This window comes from Bradysia coprophila (genome assembly GCF_014529535.1).
Source record: "Bradysia coprophila strain Holo2 chromosome IV unlocalized genomic scaffold, BU_Bcop_v1 contig_5, whole genome shotgun sequence".
Classification (NCBI taxonomy): domain Eukaryota; kingdom Metazoa; phylum Arthropoda; class Insecta; order Diptera; family Sciaridae; genus Bradysia; species Bradysia coprophila.
This window is the reverse complement of record NW_023503374.1, coordinates 5,816,756-5,833,135: the sequence shown is the minus strand read 5'-3', so window position 1 is coordinate 5,833,135 and position 16,380 is coordinate 5,816,756. Positions and strand designations below refer to the sequence as shown.

Sequence of the window (16,380 nt, the reverse complement as noted above, 5' to 3'; positions counted from 1 at the left end):
TAAGTGGGATGATTTGCAATACAACGCCTTCGTCTATAGTCGGAGTACCAATAATTTGGCATAAATTGATGATGGTGAATTTACCACTCCCATATGAAACCCAATTCTCCGCTTTACTTCACCGCTGATAATTTAAGAATTTCCTTTGGTTGAAATGATTGAATGTAACGCACTGTAGCGATCGTGATTACATCTGCCACATAGAGAACTTTATTTATAAAATATTTTATGAAAAATTAGTTTCCTCAGTGTCAAAATTTGTATGATACACTGTCCAGTTTTAGTATACTCTTTTTAGAATACCACTCATGCTTAAATTGGCGTTGTTGAATCACAAATCTTAATCAAATTTCTAAAACAGAACAGAAACGTCGTACTTTCACTTCAAATTGTTATCTAATTTGCGTTCTAGAAACCATGATTTGTTGAATGGGTAGGTCTCAGTCTTATTGTAACTCTTAGTTTTTTCGTCGAACTCTTTTTACTACCACAAAATTGATTTCACTCTCACTCATTGGGTTTAATTCCCTCGTTGAATTTTTTACAACTGACTAACACCGTGATAGCTGACTATCACCGTGATAGCTGACTATCACCGTGATAGCTGACTATCACCGTGATAGCTGACTATCACCGTGATAGCTGACTATCACCGTGATAGCTGACTATCACCGTGATAGCTGACTATCACCGTGATAGCTGACTATCACCGTGATAGCTGACTATCACCGTGATAGCTGACTATCACCGTGATAGCTGACTATCACCGTGATAGCTGACTATCACCGTGATAGCTGACTATCACCGTGATAGCTGACTATCACCGTGATAGCTGACTATCACCGTGATAGCTGACTATCACCGTGATAGCTGACTATCACCGTGATAGCTGACTATCACCGTGATAGCTGACTATCACCGTGATAGCTGACTATCACCGTGATAGCTGACTATCACCGTGATAGCTGACTATCACCGTGATAGCTGACTATCACCGTGATAGCTGACTATTACCGTGATAGCTGACTATCACCGTGATAGCTGACTATCACCGTGATAGCCAACTAAGCATTGACTACTCGATTTCATTCAACGCGTCTCTTTACATCACATTGCAATGTGTATTATAATGCAGCAATCTTGATTGTTCAAATGAATTTCTGTGTACACAAGAATTTTGGAAAAAAATGTAGGACATGTTTTGCATTGGAAAGGTGATTATGGCCCGAAATTGCGAAAAACGTTGTATCTACCACGGTATGTATGCCTGTATTTTTTCGCACACGACGTCTTGTCGACCTCGGCTTCGCCTCGGGTCGACAATCGAGTTCTAGTGCGAAAAAATACCTTCATACCTACCTTGGTAGATAAATAACTAATTTCGAGAAAATTGAAGTTTTCGGTTTGGTTAACTGAAAATTCTGGTTTTCTCCTCATGTCTGTGTGGGTTTGGTCTTCGAATCAAAATTTCAATCCATCCGATTGCTAACAACGAGTGGAAACTTTAATTGCGTCCCAAGTACTGTTCTTCATGTTTCACAGATGAGCGTCGCGTCGAACTTTAAACTCCGAATAAACTCCGAATTTTCATTTTATTTGGAGTCTATAATCTGGGAAATGTTGACTTCAGTAGGTGTAAGACCTTGTGTAATTCGTAGCGCATTCGTTGAATTCTTTGGAACAATAAACAAACTATATTGGACCTTTCACCTGGTTCTTTGGAACCACAAAATTTAAAATCAACGACGTATGATTCAGTATAAAAACGAAACATTTCAACTGGATAGACGTTATATATTTTAGGTTAAAAGGATCATTTTACAAGATTTACATTTTTCATTTTTTTGGTTTTACAACGTACAACGTAAATAATAGTTAAAAATGGCACACAAGGACAACCAACATTACATAAATGGTCAGAATGTTCTAAATCATAATAAATTCTAAATTAATTTAAAAAAAAAATTCAAGCGAACAAATTAAAGTAAAAGTAAAAAAATATATGGCACATGCGTGTGCGTTTCTTGTAAAATAACGATAATATACGACGTCAAGAAAAAAATAAAATTCATCTAAAATGTTAAGTTAAAACATAAAATAAAATTGCAAACAAAAAATAAAATGACCTAACGCTTTGGCAATAAAATGTATTTGGAACAAGTGTCTAAAAATTCGTTTGAATGTATTTGTATCGTGAAATGCATAGGTAAAGTAGTGTGTTCACATGATGTTTCTCAGCTAAACATCCACCTCTAAATTCTATGTATATTCGTTTAATTGAACCGATGTCTACGTAAAACACATTACTGGCCTGTCTATAATTGAGATCGAGAAAATCCGTTCGGATTCTGGCGTTGCCATTTCCAAGTGTCTTCACACATTTCTTTCAATCCCCGTTTTGCCTTCCAGCCGAGCTGCTCTTCGGCCAAACCTGCATCGGCATAAGATGTGGCAATGTCGCCAGGTCGTCTGTAACAAAATTCCGATTTATTAATATGGATCTCTCGAACATAATTTTGTTTTCCGTACCTCGGTGATTCGATGTACGCAACTTTACGGCCAGAAGCCTTAGCAAATGCTTCGACAACCTCTAACACCGAATATCCAATTCCAGTTCCCAAGTTGTACGTCACGAAACCTGTGGGACATTAATTTGAATAATTCTTAGAGGACAACGTTAAGAGAAATGGTAAGCACCTTTGACGTCACCCAATCCCAATTTTTTGAGAGCACATACGTGCCCTTCAGCCAAATCTGTAATATGAATATAGTCACGTACACCAGTTCCATCTTTGGTATCATAGTCGGTGCCGTAAACGTTTAACGCTTTTCGTCGGCCAACCGCCACTTGCGATATGTATGGCATCAAGTTGTTCGGTTCACCGTTCGGATCTTCGCCGATCGAGCCACTTGAATGAGCACCAACAGGATTGAAATATCGCAGAGATATCACAGACCATCGCTGAGACAAAGAAAAAATATTTTTTTGAAATCTTTTCCAAGGCAAAATCAGCCTAACTCACATCATCCGATGAACACAAATCCTTCAAAATTTCCTCGACGAAATATTTACTCTTTCCGTACGGGCTCGTACAGTCACCGGTGGGATGAGATTCGGTAATTGGCAAAAATTTCGGTTCACCATAAACCGTGGCACTGGAACTGTAGACAAGCTTGAACACCTTCGCTTCGGCCATTGCTTCCAATAAAATGCCGGTGCCAGTTATGTTGTTCTGATAATATTGCAATGGTTGTCGGCATGATTCGCCGACAGCTTTCAGAGCAGCAAAATGGGCGACACAATCGATTTTGTGCTGAAAATAGTTTCATTGATCAGTCTAGCCGTTTTGCGTTAGAGATTTATGATCGGATTCCGTGTCAAGCTCACTAATTAACCTGCAGAAGTAGCCTGGCTTTATACATACACCAGTAAAAAGCAAGCCTCGAAAAGAGCCGATGTAATCAGTGAGATCGGTTAGAAATTACCCAAGAAAAGTAGCTGAAAATGAGACATTACCGAATCTGACCGTGTGATTCGAATTTCATACAAACTAACTACCACTTGAATCAGTCGGCTTTAAACTCATAATTCGTTCTAATGGATTAGATGTGAAAATAGAAATTCTAAGTCGACATTGAACGGTAACCTATCATGAACGAAAGAGTATCACTGATAAAATGAGCTATGCAAACAGCATACCGGTATTATCGGAATAATTTCTACAGAAATACGAATTTATGGGTAAATGGATGTCACGTAACAATGACATGCATTTTGTTCAGGTATTGAATAAATGCCCTCAGGGTCAGTACTATTCCGAACAAGTGCATCAACACACATAATTACGGTGGTTAGTCGAAAATCGGCTTAACCAATGCGAATTGCACTTATGCAATAAGGTTGTTTGAAGTGCAACCAGTTTGTTGTGGAAGCGACTACTTTCAGTGAATTAGCTTCAATGAGGGCAAACAGTATAAAATGAATTCGTTTTGGTTCAATCGATATAGTTCTCACTTCAGTGTCTTCCAAAGATAAAGTCAAACCAAACAATTTATCAAAATGAAAATCGTAAGAATTTGACTCGCCTTTTGAGAGGGTAGAAGAAATAATTTGGAAAAAATTTGTCAATTCTTTCAGACAATCTTCGTCCTAGTCGCTTTCGTTGGAGCTACATTTGCAGCACATATCCCAATTGTTTCACAAAGTGCCGTTCAAGACGAAAGTGGTCAATATGCCATTTCATATTCAACCGGAAATGGAATATCAGCTGTTGAACAGGGTGCATTGAAACCGAACGCAGCTGGAACCGACAACGTTCTCACTAAACAAGTAAGTCTTGGGTGTCTTTTTTATGATATTATTTACGGGCGAGTTTGAGTAATAAATTGAGATAACGAAAAAACTTATGATCCGATTAGCCTCTGTCCGAAGTGAATCGGATGCGATTGTATCGTTTCTAATATTTCTATTTCGTATCTTTAGGGATCGTTCGCATTCGTTGCTCCTGACGGCAGAACCTATACCACTGTGTACATTAGTGACGAAAATGGTTTCCAAGCTAAAGGTGATCATTTGCCACGAGACAGCAACACACCAATTTAAATTATAAATTTTTTTGCAAAATGTAAATAAATTGAATAAAATTGCTGACGCAAAATAAAAAACGAAAAAGAATTTGGTTGTTTGTCTGTAAATACAACAAGTTGTAGACCTAATTGTATCGCAAGAATGCAGAATTTCACTTCGTCAGCAATAATTTGTGTTCCCGCTATATTGCCGGTTCAACACAATTAACAATTTATTACGATGGTGTTTTGTGTTTTGTTCGTCGACAGTTTGTTTTTATCTACGAAACTCTGATCTGAAATGGTATCAATAGTACATTCCTTACCAATGGCGAAAATGGCACTTCTTGTGTGAAATTTTGCGATCGAGGCGTAGCCGAAGAAGTGCCATATTCACCATTGGAACCAAGTAAGGTATTTCAAAAACCTGAGGTAAAATTCGGAACTTCTGAAGTAAAGTTTGGGTTTAAAAAAAAAAATGTCGAGTCTGTTAGACTAAATTTTCAACTTTGTACCTTTTATGAGTTTCTTGATGAGTCACTACTGGTGATTTACTAGGTTTCAACTTGACTGCAGAACAGTCTGCTTATTTTCCTAAAATATTTTGATTGAATTGATCGGAATATTAGAGAAAATGGTACGAATAGTTGCTGGCATTAGTGACACTTTTTTGCTTCATTGACTTGCGACATTAGAAATTCGAACAAAATAATTTTCAGTTAAATCAAATACTGTAACAATTACAATTAAAGTCGGTTCCCTTACAATTGCAAGGGAGAAGGAGAAGCGTTTGGTTCGTAGCCCTTGATTCAGTTCAACCGAAGTTGTTAGTAAATTAAAATAGGCTACAAATGCAGATTCATTATGCATATAATGCATCAAATCAAAGTTTAACCAACCAAAATCATAAAATCGCAGAGAAATCATACAAGAATGGTTAAACATATCTCTTCTTGGTGATGAAAATAGCGAAGCCTTGTTATTACTTGTAGTGACATCACTAGGAGCGTCGTATTCGAATAGCCTTGACCCGAGAAAGAAATCGACTGCGACTATTAATAATAATGTCAATTGATTATTTCGATGGACTGTGTCACCCGTCTGAGTTACACTTTTGCGATTTTTTAGAAAAATTTACCAATTTACAGGTAGTGTCATCCAAATGTGTGCCTAAGTTTTCTTGTGCTGTTTTACCAGCTGATCCACTCATACAAACACAGTGTCTATACGTCTTTCATAGTTTCACATGTTCAAAGGTATGCGCATGATATCAGTGAAACTATGCGAGCACACATAAACAGTATGATTGTGTGAGTGGACCAGATGGCAAACCAGCCGAAGCAAGCAAACAGAGATACAAATTCAATTAACATTAAGAAATTTTTTCCAAGAAAAATAGGTCTTCGTGTGACATCAATCGTCAATGACCTTTAATCAGACAATTTTTGATTTTCTCACTCTAATGTACCGGGCTTTTCGTATGAAAATGTCCAAAAAATTCCCCACTCTCAATTTCCGAAGAAATTTACCCGAGCGCTCTCTCGAACAAAAAATGTAAGAATAATTGGAGAATAGATTATGGCCTACAAAATCAAGAGATTAACGGACTATGGGAGACCTGTATATTGATCCACTCGCGTTAAATGCGATTTTTAAGTTGACTAAAGAGTTCTTATCTTGAACACGTATATGTATAACTCAATTTAGTTGATAATTACGCCATAAAACAATAAAAATTTAGCAAAAATTTAACAAAAACAATTTTCCCATTTTATGTGCAAATCAAGGAATTTTTTTCACTTAATCGATAACAAAACGAAACAGATTTAAGTTCAAGGTTCAGAGCTAGTCTTTTGGAAACATATTCTAATCGAATTACATGAACGAATGCACTGAGCGAAAATGATAAGAAAATGAAAAATAAATGACTTTGAAATTCATCTGACTAAACGTTGTTGGCTCACCTTTTTGAAAATATTCCTGAGCCCATCACTGTCACGTATATCAACGGGATAGAAAACCCTTTAATGGAAAAGTTAAATTACTCCATCCGTCTGCCACAACTAAAATATCTCATCAAGCAACTAACACTTGTTGTCCCGTAATATTTTGAACACGTCGCAATGCTTCTGGAAGTGCAGCCGTACCGTCTTTGTAGGCATTGCTCAAATTGTCGACACAAACCACAGCATGTCCAGCAATCAGCAATTCCAATGTCGTATGTGATCCCACATATCCAGCACCACCAGTTACCAGTATTGTCAATGGCATTTTGTCACCGTTCTAATTAATGTTGAGAAGAATATTCACTGCTTGATGTATCACAACACACAGAGGAGGTTTTTTTTAGCTTTCAATTGAATCAGCAAAATTTTAAATTGAAAAGTTCTTGAAATCGAAACGTTTTTGAATAATTGAAGTGGTGGCCGTAAACAGGCGAGATGAGATTTTTATATTTGATTTCCTATGTGGAACCAAGTGAACACAACAGTGTGCGCAAGTCCCAATCATATATTATGTGGAAAACACTCGAAATTGCAATGGAAAATTCGAAGGTCAGGAATAACCTTTTCTCCCGTGACATAATTTAGACGAATGTACACAATACGTAACAGCCAATGGGATGCGAGTTTAGTATTTTATGAAACTGGAGTTCAGCGTAGATATAAAATTGATTTATCCCCTGGGAGCACACAGAGAAGAGCGAACGTAATTCAAGGATTTTTATCTGATTTGGAAATGTTAAGCAAATCGTTCCACCCATACGTTTAATTCAATTAGAGTTGGTATACTCTTGCGTATGGCCTAATTTCAGGTGAAATGTTTACGTTGAAATTGAATTATTCTTAAATGAAACTTACGTGTTTCGTTGCCGCAACTATACACGTCTCAAGAGCTCACAATTATACTAACTCCGTTCCGAAAATTAATTTATTACAAAACCGGCACGATTGACGGTCTAAGATAAGCGACGTAGCGATAACAATACAACGGAAAAATGATTCTTTCCCTTTTTATTAACTAAGTAAACATCAGTCAGTCGACTTATGTGCTGTTTTAGTATTATTTTTCTCTAATAATACACAACACCGATACGACCGATACACATCTTACTCATCTCTTTAAAATTAGTATAACACTATACGTCCGCAACTAGATATGTTTACTTAGGTGCTATTAACCGTCGTAAATATTTTTGCATCATCAATCATTGAATTTTAATTTAAAAACACTAAAATACTGAACGGTACAACATTTCGCAGTTTTGGTTGCTGTTTTTTAAATTGCGTTTGACATTTTTCACAAAAAAAATGTTTTTTTTTACAACTACTGTGATGGTAATGCAGTTTAGAATACGGAAAAAAGGCGCATGTGGTGACCAAGGTCTTTACAAGGTAAAAGGTTGTGCGATCTTGTATCCAATCAGCTGATTGGTTGTAAAACCTAAGACTGTAAACTTTGTCACGCAGATGCAGATACTCGGGTTACACGCCACGCTTCATACAAAAAATTCACCACGCCATCGACTTCAATTTTGGTGATTTTGTTTGTATGGAAATAATCTAATAAAATGGCGATCTGTGTGACTTCCCCAAAGTATACAGCCTTGGTAAAACCAATGTAAAGTTGCAAGGTACGGTCTTATTATATACGTGAAACGGTGAAACTCAAATAAGTTGCACATGTGTTAAGCGCGATCAGGATTTGGAATATGGATAATCTAGAGTACCAAAGTTGTTTACTGTTGAGGAGATAGCGTGGGATACATATGCCAAATTATCACTGGATTCCGATTAAAAACTGGAATACACATCAACATTATCTACAATAGCCATACTAGCTGCCGATATTATGATAATCTTAAAGTTTAGCTGATAAGTCACGGGTATTATCATTTGTCAGATCTCTTGATGAGATAAAGAAATCTCATTTTGACAACTGTGAGTATGATTATCTATTTAGAGTTTAAGTTTTTGACTTCAAATAAACGAAACAGGACCAGAGATGAAATATTAATTCTTTTGTTTTTTCTTTACCACTATCACGAACTTTGACATCACAAACGCAAAGATTTCACCCATAGCAACATAACCTGCACTATTTTTTATACAAATATTTATGAGGTTATGTCTTACGAGAAATTTACGAAATTGACACTTTATTCATTGAATAATATTCAGCTTCGGAACTCACCCTTAGTTCCCAATGGGAACTTTCCATAGTCACAAACTTACTTATTTATTTTCTTTCTTCATTGTCATGATCGTCATTCATTTTAAGTAATAGATTGCCCTCACTTATTGCTAAAACATTTATTTTAGATAAGTTAAGTTTGTACCATAGAGATAGATAGATAGATGGCATGGTTGCGCTGTGATTTTTAAACTTGAACTGTAATTTTTGGGTGCCGTAGCATATCACCATACCACATTTTGAGTATAGTGTTATGATCGGAGCGAGACGACCGAATACCAATTATAACTTGCCTTGGGGCAATGAAAGTAGAAACCAGGTATATTCTGCAAACCGGTTAGGTGGAAGTAGCGATTTCATATTTAAAAGAACTCACCTTTCAATGATTTTCATTGAGAGTTGAGTTTCTTCATATGAAATCGCTATTTCCTCCGATCAATACAAATTTTGACATTAGACCATACCTATAGATTACACTTTCATTGGCCTTGGTGTACTTGTCAAAGTATTTGCTTCTCTTTCAACATCTTAAGAGTGATATCGCCAAATCTTCAGGTGATTTTTTTAACTTTGGGAACAAGCGGTCTCCGTTTTTAATGAGTGATAGCTCGTTGGATTCGAATTTCAATTGTAGGAAACACGTATCTTTCACTTTTTCTAAAATAAATATGTTTTCTGTGAAAAGCGTTCAAACATGAAGACGTGTCAGTGGTAGTGGTGTGCACCGGGTGGTTTTTCTTCTATCATATCGGCGTAACCGTCGGCGTTGGGTCTAAATGACACCCTAGACCATTGCACTCTTCAGAAGACTTTTAAGTAATAAACTAAAGAATCATTTTTTTTAGTTTGTAGAAATCGGCGCGAGGTAAAGTTAAGGCCGACATTCGTACAACATTACAACAATTTAAAATAATTTTTTCTTGAGTTATTCTCGAAAAACTGTTTTTGGTACCCTCTCACATGTCTTCACTTTTGAACGCTTTTCACGGAAAACATTTTTTTAAAGAAAAAGTGAGGGATACGTGTTTCCTAGAATTGAAAGACGAATCCAACGAGCTATCACTCAATAAAATCGGAGACCGCTTGTTCCCCAATCACCTGAAGATTTGGCGATATCACTCTTAATGATGCGAGTGAGAGAACCGAAGACCAGTTTATTATAACTTTCCTTGCCTTATAACTTGTCATAATATTTCTTTCTTTTTCATCATAACACTCTATAACTCTATTATTCGTGATTGTCAACGTTCATTTGACATCATAGCGAAAACTCTGTCAATTGAACACACTCCGATCCACTCAATTCTGTGGATTCTGTGTCTTCTGTGTTCACTCTACCTTTATCGATACTTTTTGACATTTCAGCTCACAATGTTAATCTGTTAATCATGTGTTTAAAAGTTTTTTTTTATACAAAAAATCAGATTTGCACGAATTTCCAATAATATTAAGAAATTCGATATTAATTATGACTATTTTGACAGAGTAAGGTACCATCCGCTACTACCGGTTTAAGCATTTCGGTACGTTTGTGGTATTAATGGTATCATTTGAAAGGTAACACAGTTTGTATATGAAAATTCAACCTAAGAAAAAAAAATCTGTCAGTCGTTACCACTGTTACCATTTGCGTGCGAAGTGTCACTCTCTTTTTCGTATACATCCCGTTCAAGGTACATGTCTTTTTTGGTTTATTCGAGAATTTTGCGTTTTTTTCGGTTATATTCTACAAAAACACGGAAATTATAAAAGAAACTTAATTTTTATCTATGAATCTATCAAAAACAGTGAAATATTGGGCCGGATGGCGTGCTAAATCAATGATAAATCGTGATTAAAATTTACTGAATTCGTTGTGTATTCGCTGCAGTAAAATGCCTTTCCGACAATAATAAATTACAAACGGCAAGCCCAATTAAATTTGTTAAATGTGATAAAGACCATGCTTCTGGGCTCGGCACACGTCTCAAGATTTAATTGTTTTTGGTAGAATTTGTTAATTTCAATAAGTCAAAATAAGACTTTTGAGGTTATGTTTACGCACAACTGGAATATATGCCACTCCGATGAATGACACGATACTTCATTTCCATTAACAATTTCTGTTTACCACTTTTTCAGATGATTGGACAAAAAATTATCAAGCCCGGCGGTGCCGCTCCTACGGATTTCGAGAAATCGATTGGACAAGCTTTGCTTGAATTGGAATCAAACTCTGAATTGAAGCCGCAGCTCCGTGATCTTTATGTTACCCGGGCTCGTGAATTCGAAATAAATAACAAGACGGTATGTAGCACTGCTCACAACGGTATTGTTGAAATGCCTTCGTTATAGCTTTTTTGTTCATTGTTGATGACAAACTATTCGTTGACAATCCGTAAGAAAAGCTTAGACAAATTCGCACTTTTGAATTTCCTTGGTTTGTTGTTTTATATCTAGCCGATGGATTGTATGAGTGCGAACATTTGACTAAGAATTTAGACATTCAACGAAATGGAAACCAGATATTTTGAAGGTTAAAACAATTTCGATCTCAAAGAGTATGGAAGTCGGTAGGAAGTTCTGTGACGTAGGCCCCACAATCGTAAGGCCCAATTTCTCAATAACGATTAACGAAAAATCAGACGGCGATTTCCAACCGGTCACGAGAATTTTGCTCAGAATTGAACCGGAAAGAACGTTGTAATAACACTCTTCAGCATGAGAGGTCGAACAAAGTAATTAACGCAGCAATTGCTCAGCTGATTTTCATGACCGACTCTTGTGTCACAACAAAACACTTTAAAGAAATCACGTCAATCTCATTCTGACACTACGCGGCGCGTGAACAGTTAATTTTTGTATTCATTGCCTGTACATCACAGTTCAGCTTATTATTTTACGAGACTGGTTCATGAGCTTGTTCATACGATGACACAATATTCTCGTGTCCACAGATCATTAAAGCTGAAGAGATTTCCTTGAAATTCACTTATTTCACGTGAATAAAACCTCATGCTTCATGAGTACATGCACTAAGAGTCTGAACCGCCTTCAGACCTCACAGAAGTATCTGTCGCCATTACAATCACAAACGTGAGAATTGGTCAGGTCATCGTCACAGAACCGAGTTTCCCTTTGAGTCCCTAATGCTCTTGTGTTATTTGCTTGCTTAGAATCAACAGCCTGCAATCGTCAAAAAGAGTAAACATTAACTTCCATTGTCGACAATTTTTTAATTATTTTTTCTGCATCAAAAGCGGTGAGAATATGATGTTCGACAGTGGAAACAATTCTTCATTAGAGAAATCCTTCCCGGTCTCTTTCCCGTCACTAATTAGCATCTCTAATCTCAATCATTTTCCCATTTTCCAGGCCGTCGTTATTTATGTTCCAATGCCAAAACAGAAGGCATTTCAAAAGATTCAGATCCGTTTGGTCCGTGAACTCGAGAAGAAATTCTCCGGCAAGCATGTGGTCTTCGTTGGCGAACGCAAGATTCTACCGAAACCAACCAGAAACACACGCAATCCATTGAAACAGAAGCGGCCACGTTCACGAACACTAACATCCGTGTACGACGCTATCTTGGAGGATTTGGTTTATCCAGCTGAAATCGTCGGCAAACGTGTGCGTGTCAAGTTGGACGGATCCCAATTGATTAAAGTTCACTTAGACAAAAATCAACAAACCACAATCGAACATAAGGTGAGAAACGGATAGAAATATGCGTCGGGTGATTTTCGTTGATTTTTAATTGGTCGTGTTTGTCTTTGCAGGTTGACACATTCACATCCGTTTATAAGAAGTTGACTGGTCGTGAAGTGACATTTGAATTCCCAGAAGCAATCGTCTAAAATGGAACCGAACGGTTTACTAATGGAATGATTCAAATTCATTAAAAAAACACGAAAATTGAAAGCGAAAGAGTTTCATTTCACCGCGAAAGACGGCACAGTTCAGGCACGAATAATGTCCAACAAGTAATCCGTCTAAACGAGTATAATCGCAAGGGACGGGGAAATCAGTTTTACTGTCAGTAAATTGAGTTGATGGATTGTTAGTAATAAAGTACGTCACCACGAAGAGATAAGCGAGAAAGTAACAATATGACAGTCAGTCACAGAACTGCCTATAAGAAGAGAAAACCGGAAACTTCCAAACTATAAGAATTGTTTGCCTTTGATAGCGTGGTCTAGGCATAGACAGAATATTTTTTACAATAATTTAACCTTAAACGCCAACCACATAACGATTCAATCGGTTAACTTCTTTGACTTAAATATCGGGCTAGAGTTCATCATTCATTGTTGTTAATACCAGTTGATATAGTTGTGCAGAATATTTCGGGGACTTGTTTCGTCAATTAAAAATTGAAAAGCATTGACGGCGCTTTGGTTGCTGGACTTCAGCACGGCAGAGTAAAATAAAGCAGGCAGGAGCGGTTAATTTTCGAAACGTCAAATAAGGGACCTAATACACTGTATGAAAATGAACTCAAATGAACATAAATTTAATAATTTTATTAACTTTACTCTGTCGTGACTTCAAGTAACGCTTGTTGCCTTTTCTCGCTTCCTTCCATATAACCTTACAGTAACTGTAATAACATTTATAGCCGAATGACTCAAAACACAAAAGTAAACAAACAAAATGGTCGCCGTGTCGTTCCAAGTGCGTAAACTAGGCCGAATAAGTCTGAATTCACAGTCATTCCGTTTTATCGCCGTCATCATTCCGTTTTAGACTGTTATGATCAGAGCGAGAAAACCGAAGACTAGTTATTATAACTTCCCTTGGGATACTTGTCAAAGTATTTGCTTCTCTTTCAACGTAGTACGTTGAGAGCGAGAGGACAGAAGACCAGTTTATTTTAACTTGCCTTGGGGTACTTGTCAAAATATCTTCTTCTCTTTCATCATAACACTATTGTTTGAAATGACAACTGTCACGTACACGGAGGCTAAACTGAATGAAAACAGTGATTAAACGGAACGAAATCGGACGACTCTGAGGCCACCTTAACACACACGGCGCTGTCTATAAAAGGAATGTAAGTAAGGAACGTCATTGTCGAATAGCGGTTTCTTCTCAAATAAGTGTCAAAAAATGTACTAAATAGCATTGACAATGATCTACTGATCGACATATTCAGACTAAGGGAGCTGCAGGAGTTACGTAAAATTTTAATTTTTATCAAAATAAGTACTAGAATCTTATAAAAACCTTCCAACGAATGGAACAGATCATGCAGTTGTTATGCGTGTTAACTTCCAAAATGTGTGATTTTCACGAATTTTCTCAGATTTCGTCATAGTTCCGCCTCACAAAAATATTTTCATGTGCCTCATTTTTGAGCATCAGTAGACAATCATGGTAAAATTTCTGATGGGTTGTCTACTCATGAAACCACCGAAACGATTTATTTAGTAGGAAGTATAGATTAAGGCGCTATATAATACTCTAACTAAATAAACGCTATGCTCTCTTGTCTTTACTAGACTAATAGACTAATAGCAGCTACAATGTTGTACATGTTGATTGTGTAAGCTTTATAAATGAGTAACATAGGCAATTCCAAACTTATACCGAAAGGGACAAAGGTTGAGTCTTTCGTCCGAAAAGTTAGTATTACGCATTCAAGTAGGACGTGTGTAATGTAGATGGGTAATTCCATGGTTAGTTGCGTTACAAATTTCGTTATCTGTGAGTCATAAAGTTAATTGTGCTGGCTATGTTTTGCGGTAACAAATCAGTCTATAAATTTTCTAATACTCAGGAGACACAGTGCTTTGATACCAACAAGAATTGGAATTTTTAGCCTGCGAAGTCTGACTTGTGTGATCGCAAAAGTCGGCGGTTAGTTGCGTTACACGTTTGTGACTTTTCGAAATATTTTCACCAAATAAAAACTGATTTCGGTAAACTTTTTTTTTCCTCAAAGCTATGGTCAAGACGCACAGTTTAAGCCCAATATGAGGGAAAATTTGGAGAAGATATGTCTAAAAAAGTGATATTTTTCGGAGGTCATAAATAGCCAGAAATATTTTTTTTCACAATTGGTGGTTGTTACACCACAGAAAATGTTGTTTCGGCGCAAAACCGTTTAAAAAAATGGTTACAAAATTTTTCGAGATAATCTCGACGAGTTAAAATTCGAGGATGACTTTTATCACCACTGGGAAGCTGTTGTCACCTACTTTACTCACCCAGCTAACCTGATTGACTCAAAGTTATTTTTCTCGTGAAGTCATATGCTGTAGCTTTCGAATGACACCGATCTTCAGTTTTTATTTGAAAAAATGTAATTTCGGCAACGTTTGGGTCGAAGTGATTTTACCTTACTTCGAAGCAGAATGAACCAAAAATCTTCAAAAAATTTAATTTCGTGTCATTTGGAGCAATTGTGGAATTATATGGTCCACATCTACAGGAAAACAAATTTACAAAAATCATTTGAGATTTATTGAGAATATCTCGGAATGTCGAATACAAACACTTTTTGGTCATGTCTCCCCGAGAGCGCATTTTACAATAACCTCATATTGGTGTCAAACTACGCGTCTTGTCAATAGCTTTCAGCAAAAAAAAAGTTTAGTGAAATCGGTTCAGGTTTCGTGAAATAAACTAGAATTTTCAAAAATTTTCTGAAAACAAGCACACATTTTTATGTTTGTATCTCCCCGAGATTTTTGGCCACCGACGTAATATGGGGCTTAAACAACGCGTCTGGTCAACAGCTTTCAAGGAAAAAAAAGTTTGCCGAAATTTCAATTGGTGAAAATATTTCGAACAGTCAAAAATTAGCTGGAATTACCCAGATGAATGATTTTTATTTTGTTATGTTCTTACGTAAACAGCTCAATGAAAAAAGGCTTTCTAGCACGGCAGGGTAAAATAAAGCAGGCAGGTGCGGTTCATTTTTCAAACGTCGAATAAGTGACCTAATACTTTGTTTAGTATGAATATGGACTCAAATGAACACTGACATAAATTGAAAAATTTTATTCGCAAAAAATAAGGCTACTCAATACTCTCAATTGAGAGGGTATTGGGCTACCAGATAATTCAGGTCCCCAGTCAAATCAAGCGCTCCTGCCTGATCTACTTTACTCTGTCGTGGTTCTAGACAAAGTATACAAATACAGGACCCAGGTTCAACATACTCTAAAAATATCTTCGTCGTCAAGCTACTAAGTAACACAATTACATTACAGCAATTTATTCACCATTTTATGTAGAAGTAAATGGCATAGACCACAAAACTAGCCATATCTTTAACAGCTTCTTATCAATCGATTTTTTTTAATAATTTGAAGGCATGTATCAGTTCCTCGTTTCAATTTATTGAAATTCGATTATCTCGGTAGAAGATTCTAGTCTCAGTTTTATTACAACTTTCTGTTTATTGCATTTGTTCAACATTGAGAAATTTCCGATTTCGCATAAATTATTTGTTTGTTGTGACTATTTCTAAAAACTACGGCTGCCGTGTCATTCATTAGACCTTGCGGAAAACGGGCTCGTCAAGACGATTATTTCTGCGACGACCAAAATAAGTTGTTCACTCTACGTAGACCAATGTACTTCTCATACCCACAACCAGTTTATCTGGCGATGTATCGACATTAACAACAATAA

At 36.7% G+C, this 16,380-nt stretch overlaps 3 protein-coding genes across 3 annotated transcripts; 2 read left to right on the top strand and 1 right to left on the bottom strand.

Annotated features, from left to right (window-relative positions):
* Window positions 1-1,773: 1,773 nt before the first annotated feature.
* Window positions 1,774-7,889, bottom strand: LOC119071935 (UDP-glucose 4-epimerase). Its single transcript, XM_037177057.1, has 7 exons — window positions 7,428-7,889; window positions 6,656-6,849; window positions 6,531-6,588; window positions 3,024-3,314; window positions 2,698-2,962; window positions 2,530-2,638; window positions 1,774-2,469 (listed from the first exon to the last, which is right to left on the bottom strand). Exons 2-7 carry the CDS (start codon window positions 6,835-6,837, stop codon window positions 2,316-2,318), a joined length of 1,059 nt encoding a protein of 352 aa, XP_037032952.1. The 5' UTR covers window positions 6,838-6,849; window positions 7,428-7,889; the 3' UTR covers window positions 1,774-2,315.
* Window positions 3,915-4,675, top strand: LOC119071973 (cuticle protein CP14.6-like). Its single transcript, XM_037177108.1, has 3 exons — window positions 3,915-4,069; window positions 4,139-4,330; window positions 4,484-4,675. The coding sequence occupies exons 1-3, from the start codon at window positions 4,061-4,063 to the stop codon at window positions 4,601-4,603; spliced, it is 321 nt and encodes a 106-aa protein (XP_037033003.1). The 5' UTR covers window positions 3,915-4,060; the 3' UTR covers window positions 4,604-4,675.
* Window positions 7,890-10,304: 2,415 nt separating the features above from the next.
* Window positions 10,305-12,660, top strand: LOC119071960 (40S ribosomal protein S7). Its single transcript, XM_037177091.1, has 4 exons — window positions 10,305-10,433; window positions 10,882-11,046; window positions 12,115-12,447; window positions 12,519-12,660. The coding sequence occupies exons 2-4, from the start codon at window positions 10,882-10,884 to the stop codon at window positions 12,594-12,596; spliced, it is 576 nt and encodes a 191-aa protein (XP_037032986.1). The 5' UTR covers window positions 10,305-10,433; the 3' UTR covers window positions 12,597-12,660.
* The last annotated feature ends 3,720 nt before the right edge of the window (window positions 12,661-16,380 follow it).